We start from the raw sequence: 16744 nt of genomic DNA, 5'->3' as shown, positions 1-16744 counted from the left end.
TATGGAAAAAATGAAAGTTTAAATCTTGCAAGCTTGGCCATTTTGGTTCAAGCTTTTTTTCTTTGCTGCTGGTGAAGATAATTAAATTAGGTATTTTATTGGAATGGTATAAATGGATATAATTGGTTTATTAACCTTATTTGAGCTTTTGTAGACTTTGCGTTTTCTCCGTGTGTTCGATTCTGCTTCCCTGAAGGAAATATGCCGTTCTCCACTGCGTGTTCATCTACTTCCGTGGTAATACAAATGCTCACGATGGAACAGAATCGTCCTGTTGAGATATTTTATTACAATAAACAAAGGACAAAAAAACCCCACATTAATCAAAAGAATAAGACGGATTATATTTTGGGCCCGGTTAGGATTGCATGTCTACAAATAATGTATTGGGAAACAGGTGTGGTGGTACACTAACAGACATGGGGGTGGTTTGAAAGATGAGGTTTTGTGTAGCGGAGATTTTCCAAGTGAACTTATTTTCAACTAGGGGTGAGACGATATGCCTTGTTCACGATTTAATTGTATCACGGTTCTAAGGTGCTGATTATATTTACAGTATATAATGATGCTCAATAATTGCCATTCTACAAGTTTTGTGATTCGGAATAATTAGTCAAGTCATTTTTATTTGTATAGCCCTTAATCAAAAAGAGTCTGATTGCAATTTAACTTTCTGTCCTAAAATACGAGTGACTTAAATCATACATTTCTGGGACAATAAACCATGAATGATCAAAGAATGTACATTTGAGGAATAGTAGAAAAAAAACTTCCTTGACAATATAACGCGGCTCCAAATTGTAAACCATATTCCGAAATCTGACATTTCCCACCACCTGTATGGGCGAAGATATTTGCACATAAAATGTGCAATCGACGTTGTAAATTATTTTTCCCTGTCTGAGCTGTTTGGATGTTTGCTCAGTAATCCATCTTCGGTCCGCTGAAATGCTGTTGCGGGTCGTTTGGGTTATCAAGTGATGGTGTGTGACCGCAGTTGGATATGTGTCTGCGACAAAAGTTTGCAGTTTTGGTCATGTCTCGCTCTGTCTTCCCGGGAACTATTTAAAAAACAAAATGTGTCCATGCTTTGGATTTAAAATTGATGGGCGCCGGCCAAAGTTCCCGTTGCTCGCTTTCATCCTTCATTTTCCATTTTTCCGTATCGGAAATGACGTAACAAAAATCAATTCCGGGGAGAAATGCCGTTTTTAAAAACCACCAAGAATGAAATTACAATATATGCATGAATTGATTCTTAAAAAAAAAAATTTTTGTGCAACTCTATTTTCAACCGTGAAGCTCATAAGCTGACTCGTTAAAATTTGACAGGCAAAGGTCCAGGCACCAACCATAAGTAAATGCTTTGCCAGATACACAGATAATCATGAAGTGTATTAAATATGATCAAAAAAATAATGTGATCATTTAAATAGTAAAATGGATATAACTGGGAAACTCACCTTTCTGCGAAACTCACCATTTTGAAGTCAAAATGGGTGACCTATCTGATTCGTGTAGATCCGTGGAGAAAACGTTTTAAGAGGTGCAGGGGTTTTTTTGAGAGATGGTAGAGAATGAACCGACTGTTAGAGGTGATGCGTTTGAATTAAAACTCTTACCTTTTTTTACACCTTACCGATTTTCACGCCTCATTAATGCAGTAACATTTTACAGTATTCCTACTCTATTCTATAATCAACAAGTAGCGAACTTGCTTCAAATCTTCTTTCAAATGTAGGGTTGAAAAACAGTAGATAGATTTACCTCTTAAAATGTATAAAATAGTTGACGATTCCTCAACGAAAGACGCATCAAACTCAAGCCGACTCACGTTTGTACCCGTGCACTTTCTAATTTTTTATTTATTTTTTTTTTTTTTTTTGATAAGGCGCAATACTCCATACAAGACACTGGAGCCTGTTAAGCCTCCAATGGTGCCCAATGACTACATGACCAGTCCAGCCAGGCTGGGTAATCAGCAGAGTCCTGCACGCACAGCCTCCCTCAGTCAAAGGCCCCGGACACACAGGTACACACAACCACATTGTTAACAGTGAGTATATCTGTATAGAATTTTGTTTCACTTTTTTTCAGCTCATACTAAGCCTTGTGAGTGACATTGTTGGATACTTGCGTCCATAATTAGAATAATTTATTGGCAACGTAAACTATAAACACAATACCAACATAAAATTTACAATGTGTTTATTGAATGTCCTTCAAAGACAGATTCATCATCAAATATACCAAAGAGTTGCTTCTCTCTTGGTGCTTTTTTGAGTTTATATCTTCCAGGATGACTTACATTTTTATCCTTTCTCTAACATTCATCTTTGGTACTGTGAATAAGAATTGTGGGATGATGAGATGAAATCGAATGCCTTTTTGCGTGTCATCTATATCACTGCTCGTCTAGTGGTAGGGATTCCGCACTCTCCTCATTGCTACCCGGGTTCAATCAATGTTTAACGATTGTGATCAGCGATACTGATCAATGATTGCACAACTCCAATAATAGACGAATCTTCGTGTGTAGCACGCACCCAAACTTTGAATTCTTTATTAGGTTTAACAAAAATGAGCGTTATACACAAATAAATACTCTCTCCTCACCTAGCTCTATGGTGTAAATACACTTTTTAAAAATGTTTGATTTCAACAAAGGTAGTCATTTATGAATATGCCTAGATTCTCATTAAATACTCCCGGACTTTGAATCCCAGTCGAAAACATGAGATTTTTATTCAGCCTTATATGTGACGTAACAACCCACTAACAGCTAATTGACACAATCTTGTCATTTATGTATTTTATTATATGTATATTTTGTTCATCCATCCATTTTATGCCCTGTTTATCCTCTCTATGGTTGTGTGGGGTTCTGGAGTCCATCCCAGCTATCTTTGGGCAGTGGGCAGGGAATACCCTGAACTGGTTGCGCTAACCACCCTGGGATTGTGTTGATATTTATATTTATTTGTTTATATTTTAGTGTAATGTTTATTTTATATTACTTGTATTTTAACCCATATGATCATTTTTGTTCAGTCCAGAAGCATTTAGAACAATTAAAATGAGAGTTAAGTTAGAATTAATTAAACTTCTCTAAAAATGTTCAAATTAAAAAATCCAAAAGTCTCAACATTCACAAAATTAAGTACATCAAATATAACATTAACATTGAGGATGATTTGGTACTTTTCTTTTTTATTTGTGATACCACCGATTTCTAAACAATGCTTTTTATAAACACAAAGCACTCTATTGAGCACTCTATTGCAAAATATCATTTTATTGCAAGAACACGATCACGTTCCTGAAGACGTGCACTAAACATCATCCCTCTCTAGCCCGATGATGATAAAGGGACTTTTTTCTAGAAAGAACAATTTTTTTTTTATGTCGACTTGGTCTTAAATTGTATTTAACAAGGCAGTAAAAAAATCTTAAAAATGTAACTTGCTTTAAAAATGTAGGAATCATGTAAAAGGAAAGATCTCTGTTGAAGAGTTAACTGCCGGTATTTTTCAATGTCTCGTGACCTTCACAACACTGCTTCACAACGCCTACTTGCTACATGGGGCCGCCTACACACACTCATTCGCCGGATATAGGGAGTGGGCTTCCTCGATGTGCGGACAAACATCTAGCTTCTGCCATCTATTGGTGATTTATCATATTGGAATCATTACAAGAGGCTTGATACTTACTGATGAGCTGCGCCAAACTCTTTATAAAATGTTTTTTTTTATATAAAACAAAAATATCCTATTTTTATGTTTTGGCACTGAGGGACAAAGCTTCTGAAAACGTATTTATACATGATGGCATTGAATGCGTTAAGTGCATAGAATTGCATTACTTTTCAAATGTTTTTTGTGTGCGCAGTGGTAGCAGTGGGGGTAGTGGCGGAAGGGAGAACAGCGGAAGCAGTGGTGTTGGTGTCCCCTTGGCAGTCCCGACACCTTCTCCTCCCAGTATGGGCCAAGGTGAGTCCTTGGAGTCCTGAAATTCACCTTCCATTATTGTGTCTTTTTGACCTTAATACAATTTGTAAGTCTTTTCCAAACCAAAATGCATGAGAGAGTGAATAGCAGGCAAAATGTTCCAGGTAAGAAGTTACTTCCTATTTCTGTTTCTGCAGTGGCGACATCTTCTGCCTCTGTGCCACAAGGTCCAGGGCTTGGTCCGATCCCCATGTCCCAATTTGGCACCATCTCCAGGCAAATCTCACGACACAACTCCTCCACATCCTCCTCTGCCTCTATGGTGTCGGCCACAGGGACATATCGCCGCGCTCCCTCAATTTCCTCCCAGCAGCCTCTTATTAACGGGGGTCCGGCATTCCAACAAAATCCAGGTATTTACCTGAATTTTATGCTTTGTTTATGAAAATTCACATATCAATAGTGTGTTTTTAAATTTAAAGTTCATATGTGCTAACTATATCAACAGAAGTAGCTGGCATAATTTCAGGGCACACCAACTGACTTGGAAAAATAAAGATTTTCTGAACATTGCAATTTAGCGTGGCAACATCACTCTGAGACATTTTCCTCTAATGGCTGCTCTCAGAGGAAAACATAAAACAAAAAGGAAGGAGTTTGGAGGTCCCATTAGGGAAACGATAATGACCAAGAGTTGCAGAAGCCGGTTACTAAAACTGGAACATCCTGAGATAATGGAAATTGTTTATGAAGAAAATTGACGTGCACAAATTGTCTACAGATTTTATCCGAAGTTACAGTTTTACTTCCTTTAGTTGCACATAACATTCAATGATGTGGTAGGACCTTGAGCTTGACAAATGAGCTTTATGAATGTTAAGTTTTAGTTCAGGAGACATTCAAAACATAGGAAGAAGACATTAATGGATATGAACTTGCAAGGAGAATAGGGGAGAGCCCCAACCTTAGATAGGAAATACCAACCTGTTCTAAATGATCCCCCCAGAGCCCTTTTTTATTCAATCTCTCAAGTCACAAAAGCAGATCCACCCTAAAGGGTGTGAAAATCAAAGAATAGAAACATGATTAGCTGATAGTGACAATGATGTAAACAGTGCATAGTTGTCAAAACAATGAAGAGCAGTGTGAGGCATTATGGTTAAAATACTAACTGGCATCCTATGCAATCTCTCTATTTTGCATTGATGTTGAACAGATTTTTTTGCCCAATACAACATCTATTGCAGCCTCATTAAAATGGAATACATTTATCAATGGCAAAGCCTTGTCATGCATTTCCTACCTCGAACTGCAAAAAGGAATAATAACAACAACAATAATAATCATTATTATTATTATCATTACAACAAAACTAATTGAAGTAAAATTATACTTTAAACTGGCATATCAGTTTGCTTATTCCAATGGTTCTGTTCCTGTGTGTTTTGTACACAATTTTAGCAGCAGCTTAACTCTTTGAATAAAGGCGAGAGTCAAGATTAGCATCCAAACTCCTCTTTATTGTATAACTGAGTAAAACTCAAACATAAAGTATGTAATACATAAATATACAGTCCCACAATAGTCAAAACTCGTAAAGTAGAAACATTTTTTCATTAGATATTAGTACTTTTAATATATACGACTGTAACAAAATAGCATCTATAGAGCTACAAATAAAACACAGAACACACAATTGCAGTTAAATGAATGATCTTTATTGTCATGATCAATAGCACAACAAAATATGAGTGTTTCTCCTTTCAATTTAAGAGAGTGATGTAGAGAGTGTCTATCTGCATGGTGGCATTGGGGATCCTCGTGTTGAGCCAGGTCTCCGTGATTATTAAAATACAAAAGTCATGAGTGTAGCGTTTTCCCACGAGTTGTGGCTACAGGTCATTGTTTCATGGGTAATGGATCTGGCGTTGGTAAGATACAGGCTTGGCAGGGTTGGCTTGTTATGTTGCTGGAGCAGTAGGCCGGACCTGCAGAACAGCTATTGTTTCCTCTGGCGTCCTTTCCCAGAACCGATAACAATCCATGGAGCACCCTGTCGTGATCAGCATTTATTTTGTGCTCTCTTAATTTCCTCAGAGTCAGAATTAATTGATGAATTGATTTTCAATGTAACGAGCCGCTAAGATACTAGCTGTCACTGTGTATTACAGTTTTGTTTTTTTGTTTTTTGGATGAGTGGACACATGAATAGCGCGCCCGCCGGCCCCGGCTGTTTGACTGACACCATACACCAACTTATCACAGTTGCACACATGGACAGTCACGCCCACCCAACACACACAAACAGTCCTCTTCCCCCGTGATAGCATTTGATGTGTGTTGTCTGCTGCAGAACGCATTGCACATTGAAAAGCAGTATATGCCTTCCTGCACATGCACAATGGTTTTTTCCTCACAATTCTTTACCTTTTGGCGCAGTGTCAAATTTGTGTGATTGCTGGCCTCCTCACTCGTCCTTTTCTCTGTCCACTGCATCGACACTGTCTCTGCTGCTACCTCTACTCGCCTGATGGGTTGCTGCTCTAGTGACTGTTGCTCCTCCGCCTCCTCCGATGGTCCAGCTGACTCCGCAGATCCCTCTAACTGGCTTTGTGGCCAGAATGCAGGAAAGCAGTAAGTCATTGGACATTATGCACTAGCAGACCCGCAAGTGTGCCTGTCATGTATATGTTCACTTGCCGGCTGCAACAGAGTAATCAATGTGCGTGTAATAAATATATGTATTTGATTTGGGTGTCCATACGCTTAGTGCATCAGTGTTTCTGAAAATAGACATGCTGCCTAAGACTGACTCTGCTTGCTTAGCTACTCTTACACACATACCTCTGCCTAAACTGTGTGCTTGGTCCCTGGGATGTCTGTCTGTTGCCGTGGTGACGGTTCACATAAAGCTCGAGACTTGTTCTAGCTCCACTGAGGAGTGAAAATGTGACCTGACGCCAGTTCCTATTCGACACTCTTTCTGTCTGTTGAAATACAGATAGATTTTGCTCATCTATCTTTTTAAAAATATTATAGAAAAACGTATTTTAATCCATTACTGAGTAGGAAGATTACTTCAGGTCGGGTTACTAGGACATGATTGTTATTCAGAGCATTTGGGGTCCTCACCTTTATTATAATCATTTTGATAGGGGAAAGAAAATCATGCAAGGGTTTGGATAACATGCATGATTAGTGGTACAAAAAAACTCAATTTAGTAAATAATAAACATTGATTTGAAACATTTGCAAAAATATATAGACTATTGTACAATTTTTAAAAATAATTATAGGTTGAGAAATCTGTATTTCTATAACATAGTGGAATCCATATATAATAGTAGCTGCCATGCATATCTGGAATCTCGCTGCGACGCTGGCGAATTCGGGAATGGTTCTCGTTCGCATTCGATAATTCAGTGTCGTTTAATGGTCAAATATTACACAACATACTTTTAACACCCAATGTCCAGAGCTGATATTATGTCCTGGCGCCTCAGAAATGGATGAGTCCTGATACTAGATAACATTAATCGGATTATATATTTTAATATCACAATCTACAACAGGGACTTAAACAAATGTGAGTCTGCTTCATATGGATATTTGTGATTTGGAACTAAAATCATGATGTAAAAAATAGCGATTAATTCATTCTCTGTCCATCCACTTTTCCTCTCAAAGGGATGGTGGAGCCCCTCCTAACTAAATTTGGTCACTCTGCAGGGGACACCCTTAACAGGTTTCCACATTCCATCAATCTCGGATTTGGATGAATCACACAGGAACAGACGGCCATCCACACACATTCATACCTTGGAACACTCTGTACTTGCCAATCGATCTACCTTGCTTGCTTTTGGAATGATGTGGGAGGCATGACTGCAAAAACTCACTCAAGCACATACAAAACATGCAAACCCCACTAATGAAGGCTAGTAGATGGAATTGGACCTAGAATCTCTGAACTACGAGGCGGACCAGCTGCCCAGGCAGCAGGTCGATATATCGTGACACTGATATATAACATTTCTATTGAAATTACTTCTGAGATATGCCACCAAAAGCCATGTCTGTTACCATAAAAAACGAATTGTATGCAATTTATGCTAAATACCAATGTTTATCAAGCAATGTGGCGGGGCACACTAAGTTGCCCTGAGACCTTGTCTAGTGTGCTGTGGTAGTTTGTCCAAGCTTATCTTTGCAAAATAAGTATTTTGTTATTAAGTATGGTTGCTTTCTTCCAAATATTGGCTAAGTAGCTAACATTCATCCATATCACTAGGTGGCAGCAGCTAATCTTTTAAAAAATATTTTGATGTACGAATTATCTGCTCAAGAATTAGCGAAATACATTTAATCACACTTTTTGTTGAAATTGTTTTAGATTACACTGCAAAAAATAGAATTTATTAAGCAAATTAACAACCATGTACGTATTCTGGTTGATGTTAATTATTTTTGCTTAAAAAAAGCTCTAAAAAGTTTGATGGATTTAAAAAATGTCCCATATGATATTTTTAAATTAAAAAAAAACATGGAAAACAATACAGTATAGTAAAACAAAACAAAAATAAGGTTAAAATATAAGAAAGTCCAAAATGACAGCAAAATTATCAAACAAAAAGGATCATCTGTATTAGTTCCTGAGCCACTGTAACTATAAAATAATAAGAAAGACTTTATACTGACGCTGCCTGACTTACGAACGAGTAAGTTTTCGGATGCTTGTTCGTAAGATGAATTTGTTCTCAAGTTGCTTTTGTGATATATCTGTATGTTCAAGGTTTATATAAGTATGTCTAAGTATTGCTTTCTACAAAAAAGTATAAACATTTCATAAAATAATTTGCTCTATAATGATAAATAAAGTTAAGTTTAACTTACTTTTGGAAGATGGGCTTTAAGAGTTAGGCGACTTTCTCCTCCGTGGTAGAAAGTGGCCGAAAAAAAAGCAATCCAACCATTTTCTCAAACGCATCAAGCTTTCTAATTCCTGTTTCATTCCTGATGAAAAGTCTCGCCTTTTCTTTACACTTTACACCAACCATATTGAATGGATGCACAATATATTAAACAATGAAAATGTCAAAGTTCTTAGCACGCTGGATGTACACTATAAAACGTTTACACACCAACTAGGAAGAGGAAGCGGATTTCTTCTTCAGGGTGGATGCCGGGTGACCTCTCACAGCGCCACACGCTAGTAGCGGCGGAAAGAAGCTCTACATTACTGTCCTGTACTCAAAAAAGGATGCACACAATACAAAATCTTACTTACAGCAATGTCCAAGTATTTTTCGACATCCCGAAAAAAATGTTCGTATATACCGTTTTTTGGAAGTCGAATGGTGGTAAGTAGGGGAGCGTCTGTATTGTCAAATCAGGCAACATGCTAAATTAAGCTTTAAAAAAACACACACATGAAACTGGTGGCATAAATCAATTTGCAAACACGATGGATGGTGGGTCTTGAGATTTTTTTTAAATAAAAAACATACCATTTTCACTGAAGTTGTATGACTTAATGGCTTTTTTTTTCATTAAAATGTAGATTCTTTTATTAAACGGCCACTGGGTGGCAGCCAAAGTCACGAATCATGTTGGTCTATCGTTTGGCTAGGCATCGTTTTTTAGGTGCACCCTGTACTCCGTAAATACAGTGGAACCTCGGTTCTCGACAATAATCCGTTCCAGAACCCTGCTCGAAAACCGATTTGTTCGATCACAGAAATCATTTTTCCCGTTAAAAATAATGTAAACCGTTTTAATCCGTTCCAACACCCTGAATGTTTACCTTGAATGTTTAACGTAAACATAAAGCTAACCCAGGCTAGTCGTACGTCCGCGTTATCGTAATCTTCCGTACGAAAGATTACGCAAACATGAACGTGTAAAAATAAAAAAATCAGGTCGTTTACAAGTCGTTTAGCACCCGGGTCTCCACAACAAGTGGTGAGCGCGATTCATTGGAAAGGGGGCTCCGTTCCAACACCCTCAATGTTGGGCTCCGTTCCAACACCCTGAATGTTTACCTGAATGTTCAACGTAAACATAATGCTAACTCAGGCTAATCGTACGTTTGCGTTATCGTAATCTTTGGTACGAAAGATTACGCTAACATGAACGTGTAAAAATAAAAAAATAGGATAAAGAAAAGAATTATGAATATGATTTCTTACCTTTGTGGTGGTCAGCAGAAGGCGCAGGTGGACAGTGGGGTATTCCCTAGCAAGAACAGACACTCACACACCTGCTTCATATGTTGCTATTATTTCTTTCTTAAATGCAATAGTTGTACGCACTACTTTTCTTTTTTCACCTGTAGCAACTTTGCTGCTTGCACTGACTTTCTTCGGAGGCATAATTAGGGGCTAAAACACTTGGTACACCTATATTAAAAGCGAAAGCAAAACGAAGCACGTCCGCACGCGATAACAGTTGGTCACGAAATGAGCGATCTACACCCGTACGTCGCTCAGCATCGTACCCTATAGCGTACGCACTCACGCATTACCGGCGTTCGATCTCCGATTTTTTGACCGATCAGCGAAGCAAGAATTTCTTGAAATTTTGGGTCGGACTCTAATTTGTTCGAACTGAGAGGCGTTCGAAAACCGAGGTTCCACTGTATGGTAAAACATAAGCATGAACGCATTAGTGAGTAAATTCGAAATAACACCCATCCGTCCATATTTTGTTTGTTTCTATCATTAAATTTGTGTCTGTTGATTCTAATAAGCCGCGTTCTTGTTGACTTTCAGTAACCGACTGCCCAGCTCCGCCTCCTCCGCCTCCGCCCGAGGAGATGAGCGTGTTTGAGGAGTCTTCTCCACCGCCTCCTCCTCCGCCCGTCGACTACGAAGAAGAGGAGGCGGCCGTCGTCCAATACAGCGACCCCTACGCCGATGGAGATCCGCTTTGGGCCCCTAAAGTCTATTTGGAAAAAGGCATGTTGAAAAAAATCTCCTCGTTGGCCAATGTTCCTTTTCTAGTAACAATTATTTTGGTCTCTGGTTCCTAGTCGTGGCCATCTATGACTACAGCAAAGACAAAGAGGATGAGCTGTCGTTCATGGAAGGGGCCATCATTTACATCATCAAGAAGAACGACGACGGCTGGTTTGAAGGCGTCTGCAACGGCGTCACCGGCCTCTTCCCGGGAAATTACGTCGAGTCCATCATGCACTACGCTGATTAAGCAAAAATAAAAGAAGACGAAAAAACAGTGAAAGAGGGCTCAGAGGTAAAAGGGTGAAGGTGTACGGATGAATGCAGTTCTTACGGCTGTCGTCTCTCCTTTTCGATGAAGTGCCAAGTCCAAGTGTTTAGTAAGCGACCGATCGGGCTTGACCGAAGCACAATGGATGCTGAAGCTTTTGGAAGTTCACACTTTTGACACAAAGAGGGGAAATCCAAGCATTTCTTAGCGCAATCGCAGGATGGTAGTGAGAAATGAGACGGTTGAATATTTGTAAATGTTTGTGTTGATCTGTGCAGCGCTGTCAGTATCATATCCGCAGTGTTCAAACCCGGTTCTTCCACAGGGTGCAATTCAGCGTATTTTCGCCCTCTAAAGCCAATTCCTTATACTGCAAAATGTCTTTCTACTTTATCAAAAGTGAGTTAAAAACATTGATAAGTGCATTTGCACGCGGCTGAATGTCAAACTTGTTTTGTCGGACTCGAGATGTTAAAGAGAGGGAGTAAAGCAACCGCGCCGTTCAGGGATTCATTGTGATATCACCTAAAACAATCAGTATCCTTTTCCTGCAGGGAAGAGTTGGACCAAGACCTGAAAATTACTTAACCCTGTATTTGTTTTTCTTAAGCCAATGCTATTATTCGCACCACTAATAGCACTAATTAAGAGGTTACTTAGAAGGTTAGTCCTTTCATAAGCGGAACTTGTTCGGCTTCTATGAAGCCTTACATGCATGCTCGATTTATTCATGTATTTTCTACATTTTCCTTTTTCATTGGTGGCGCATAGATCAGGGGTGTCAAATGTGCGACCTGAGGGCCAACAGATGGAATCCGGCTCATAAAACGGTGCTGAGAGAAGCGCAAGAAAGAAGAACAAGATGCAGTTTTGAAATTGTCCACTGGGTGCCACCAAAGCCAGGTGCCACTCACAAAGCAACTAGCTGTATTTTTATCTCACTCTTTTCTTTTTTCATCTCTCTCTCTCTTTTACTCTCTTTCTTTTTATCTTTTTCCTTCTCTGTCTCTTTTCCTCTCTTTGTCTCTCTTCATCTCTCTCTCGCTCTCTCTCTCTCTCTCTCTCACTCTTCTCTCCCTTACTCTTTTTACTCTGTCTCTTTTTTTCTCTTCGCACATCTTTTTGTCTTTATTTTTGTTCTCCCTCTGTATCTTTCATTATGTCTCTTATTCTTTCTTTCTTCTTATCTCTTTTTCATTCCTTCTTTCTCTATTTAATTCTTTCTTTCACTCTCTTTTTTTCTCTTTTCTTCCTTTATCTCTCTGTCTCTTACTCTTTGTTTCTTTCTTTATCTATGTCTTTATCTCTCTCTCTTTTAAATCTACCAGTCCTCGGCCCTAGAAAGAATGTTTTTCGATCATATGGCCCCTGAGCTCAAGTGATTTCTACACCCCTGACCTTTGGTTATAAAGCACAGAAACATTTTTTCACTTTAACTCTAGACTTACTCGTTGAATAACCCTGTGAATTGGTTCAGTTCTTTTTGACATCTTTTTTTTTTCAGTATGGCAAAAATGCATGTTTTATCCATCCATAGATTGCAAAAATCCTTGCTGCTTTAAAATGAAAAATGTACTAACACATCTTGTAAATACAGGAGATGCAGCAACAAAGCAGACTTTTAGAGCAATGTTGATAATTATGATAGTTTCTTCATTGTGGTCCCCGATGTAACTAAATTAAATTACATTTAAAAAACACAATCAATTGATTTAATTAATGCAACCCCTTTGGTCAATGACTTTTTTGCCCCTTTCTCTTGTCACTAGTCATAAACAGATTATTCTGATTGGTCATAAAAAAAAAGATTCTGCTCTGATCTTTCTCCAACTATACCCTGCATGGAAACATACATACTGAAAATGTTTTAAAAGGACATTGTGTATTATCTAGATAAACTTAGTGGTAAACAAAAAAACTCAATTTATAAAAAATCCCAATATTGTTCTGAAAAATGATTATGTATTTTTGCTTATCGTCGAAAGATACACTTTTTCAAACGCTCGTAGGTCAAGAAATGTATACTTATTTGATATAATATGACCTTAAACTAGAGGAATCAATCAACCAATTGCTGCCACGGATAACCCTAAAAACGAAAAAGGAAATTGGTTACCGTGAGTCCCCATGCTTTGAATTCTTCCTTTTGCTTTGAAGCACTTGTTTCTGTATCAGTACATCAAGTGTTCAAATATTACACAGTGTCCCTTTAATATCCGTAATTAGAAAAAAAGCACCTATTCAAAGGTTTGCTGGGGTTGACTCTTGTGTTGCCACTAATAGAAAGACTAACATTGTAACAGCAGTTTGTTGATCAAATAAGGTATGGTGAACAGTTTTGAATGTTTTAGATATTTGTGGATCCTATTAAAACAAATGAGGCTTATATTGTATATGATACAAAAAAAAAACAACAACTCCACTCTCTAATGGTATGTATGTACATGTACATAGAGTGTGACGTGAGGACTGTAAGTAAAGTGCAGGTGTATGTGGATTTTTATTTTTGTGAATTTCAATCCGTTTCAGTGAAGGGGGTGCCAAGAGTAAATTACACGTTTGACTTGAATGTGCGTTTTCTGTGCCGACAAACGTGTAGCGTGGAAACTGTCAGTCATCGCTACTGCATTTTCGTGTTGTCAAGTCACTGGAACAAAGTCAACTGAGTGATTTGTTTGCGTGAGTCATTTTGTCTGACCGGCTTAGAATCTTTCACGTACTTGTTGCCTGCCGGTTGCGTCTTTGCTGGTGTGCTGCTTTACATCGGTGCTCAACAACAGTAACCATCAACCCAAAACAACCTCGGATTACACCTGAAATGGAACATGATGGCCTTTTTTAAAATTCTTTTTTAATCTTGTGAGTGAACACAATCACTCATTTTGATTGTAATCGCTTTTGGAATTAAGTGAATGTCATTGATTTCATTTGAAGTGGTGTAATTGACACCAAGTTCACACTTTATACACAAGTATTGGCACAAACTTTTTCCAACAGTATCTGATTACAGCATTTAGGTATTCATTGCCTTCATTAGTTGCTGTGATTGAAACAAATCGCCTGAGATATGTTGCTGTCTGATGCCATTTTACAATCATTTATTGTCGGGGTCAGGACATGACTATATTTGGCTCGGGGATTACATGAGGGCTACAGTAATCTTCTCTATGACTTTTTAATTGTAGCGTGTGTGAAGCCGAAGTGACACAGAAAGCAGCTTCTCCGGTTTCATCTATATAGGGCTAAGCTCCAACTACAGTTTACACGCAAGGTGTTACAACAACATACCCTTTTTTGGCTGTTTGTCTACAAGGAATCCTTCAAATGGAAGGTCATTAAACAATGTATGTTGACTGTTGAGACACGTTATGATAAAAAACCCACAGAACCAACTGTAACACCCGAAAAAGAAAGCTAAACGCCCAGACCAATTTGATTGGGTAAGTGGTAGGGGTGGGTAGATCTTTGCACACATAGCACACTACCCTGAATACAGTATGTAGGTATCCTTCGGGTTTGCAGTATTATGTAACAATTTTCCCCCCCAAAAAAACAAACTCTAGCCTTGTTTTAAAACGATTATTTACGACAAAAATGACGGTCAAAATGAGTCTCAACAATCTTAAATAACAGCAGGAGACACATTTGTCTATATGGGACAAAGGCTCTGGTATTATTACTATTGCATTGATTTGATCAATTCATTGAACGTCACACGGTTAAATAAAATGTGCTAAAGAATTAGCTTCTGTTTGAAGAGCATGTTTGGTAGTTTTGTCCAATTTGGTCTTAAAATATATGGGTCGGTTTTCAAAATATATTTTGCCTTTGTGGCTCTGAGTCAAAAAGGTTCCGGGCCCCTGATTTATAGCATTAAATCTAAATGAATTTAGTATTCAGTGATAAACATAAGAAAATATAATGTTAACATATTTAGTGCCATTGACGACTATAGACGTTAAAAATCAGTTTTACGTTACGTCATGTAATAAGTTAAAAGGGAGTGTGCACATATATGTTAAGCACTGCAGACTGAATGGCTTAATGTTTCTAAGTAATTCAAAAAAGGAAAGGATCAAAAGGCATTTTGGTATGTTCTCCATGTGTCAAAAATAACATGCTGCAGATTTAGTAATAATTTATCCACATGCATGAAAATTTCCTGTGAATACATCCCATGTTTGATTGTGCTTTTTCCATGATGAAAGGACTTGTGTGGGGAAACTCGCATTATTATTATTGTTTGATTTTTTTTTTTAATGTATTCCTAGCTTTGCATCCCACTCATTGTTACAGCTACTGTATGTTTGGAGCAGTGAACTACTGTTTGATCACACTTTGTATGTAAAAGAATTATTTATACTTTTTCATAAAAAAAATTCATGGGACAACCACTGATGTGCAGAACTTTGTAAGGATTATCACTTAATGTCATTTCCGAGCAACACAGACGCGTATTTGTTTTTGTATGTGTGTCTTGTCTTTCGTATGACGGGAAATACTTGGTAACTTAAGTGTTCATACTGAATATTCGTCTTCTCTCAAATTGTACATAGCTTGTGTTCATTGAAATTCATGTACAGTCTTTTTGTAATAAACAGTTTATTGAAACTAAAAAGGACCTCTGTCGTTTTCCTTATATGTTGTGTGAATACCGCATATGTAGTAGTTAAGGGGTGTCCAAACATTTTTTCGTATACAAAAATGTACATAAGTGGTGCAAGGCCTTCTCAGCTGGCCTAAAAATATCTGAATCATGTTATAATTATGTTTTGTCCATCAATATTTTAATGTAATATTTAATGGAATTCTCTTTGATATCACCATAGCGCTTTTTGTGGAGCACAGAGTTAGTTCTGCACATGGCAGATTGTGTATGCATGTATTGGGCGGGCATGGCTGTTTGCGTGCCTTACTGTGATAGGCTCGTGCATGCTGTCAGTCAAACATCTGGGGTGGGCATACGCAATCTACTTCTCTGAATAAGAACAAACTCAGCCCACGGCCACGGCTTGTTACAATGAAAAAAATTTCATCAATTAAGTATGGCTCAGAAAAAAGTCCGAAAAGTGCAAAGAAACTGCTGATCACCACCAGATGTACCATAGATTGTTATCGTGTTCCAGAAGCCACTCGAGCAGCTTCCGGGAGAATGCAAAAAATGTGCTGCTGGTCTGGCTAAGGCTAGGCTAACAACTCTCTGAATAAGGCCTTGTATCTTATCGGTTGGTTTGGACACGTGGAGAGTATGGATGAGGAGCGAATGTTGAAGAGGATCTACAGAGCAGAAGTCAATGGAAGGAGACCAAGAGGAAGGCTGCGATTGACGTGGATGGATGGTGTTATGAGTGCACTGCAGGAAAGAGGTCTAAATATAATGGAAGCTAGAGCTCTTGTTGGTGATAGAAAGGAGTGGAGAGGTGTTGTGAAAGGATTGTGGACGCGTTCTTAAGGATGGGCTGGGCACCCGTATGATGAGGCAGGGGTAAACCAGTGAAAGCTGTCGGGCCCTGCTGTTGAACAAAAGAGTGTGTTGTGTCACCCTGACCCGAGTGACATGGCCGCTT

At 38.4% G+C, this 16744-nt stretch overlaps 1 protein-coding gene across 2 annotated transcripts in view; it reads left to right on the top strand.

The window, feature by feature from the left end:
* LOC148374281 (abl interactor 1-like) overlaps nt 1-15789 on the top strand; it is a 28698-nt gene extending 12909 nt beyond the window's left edge. Inside the window, exons 6-11 of one of the 2 annotated variants that reach the window (XM_088334747.1) lie at nt 1892-2032; nt 3892-3992; nt 4148-4363; nt 6498-6584; nt 10721-10906; nt 10981-15789. In XM_088334747.1, the coding sequence (XP_088190873.1) occupies nt 1892-2032; nt 3892-3992; nt 4148-4363; nt 6498-6584; nt 10721-10906; nt 10981-11156 (907 nt within the window). In that variant the 3' untranslated portion in view covers nt 11157-15789. The remainder of the gene's footprint in view (nt 1-1891; nt 2033-3891; nt 3993-4147; nt 4364-6497; nt 6585-10720; nt 10907-10980) is intronic. The other variant, XM_088334755.1, reaches the window with a different exon arrangement.
* Nucleotides 15790-16744: the final 955 nt, after the last annotated feature.

The sequence above is a fragment of the Urocampus carinirostris genome, chromosome 1 (genome assembly GCF_059441175.1).
Source record: "Urocampus carinirostris isolate Australia breed hairy pipefish chromosome 1, RoL_Ucar_1.0, whole genome shotgun sequence".
Lineage (NCBI taxonomy): Eukaryota > Metazoa > Chordata > Actinopteri > Syngnathiformes > Syngnathidae > Urocampus > Urocampus carinirostris.
Note: the sequence above shows the minus strand (reverse complement) of the source record. Positions and strands in the feature narration are given on the sequence as shown.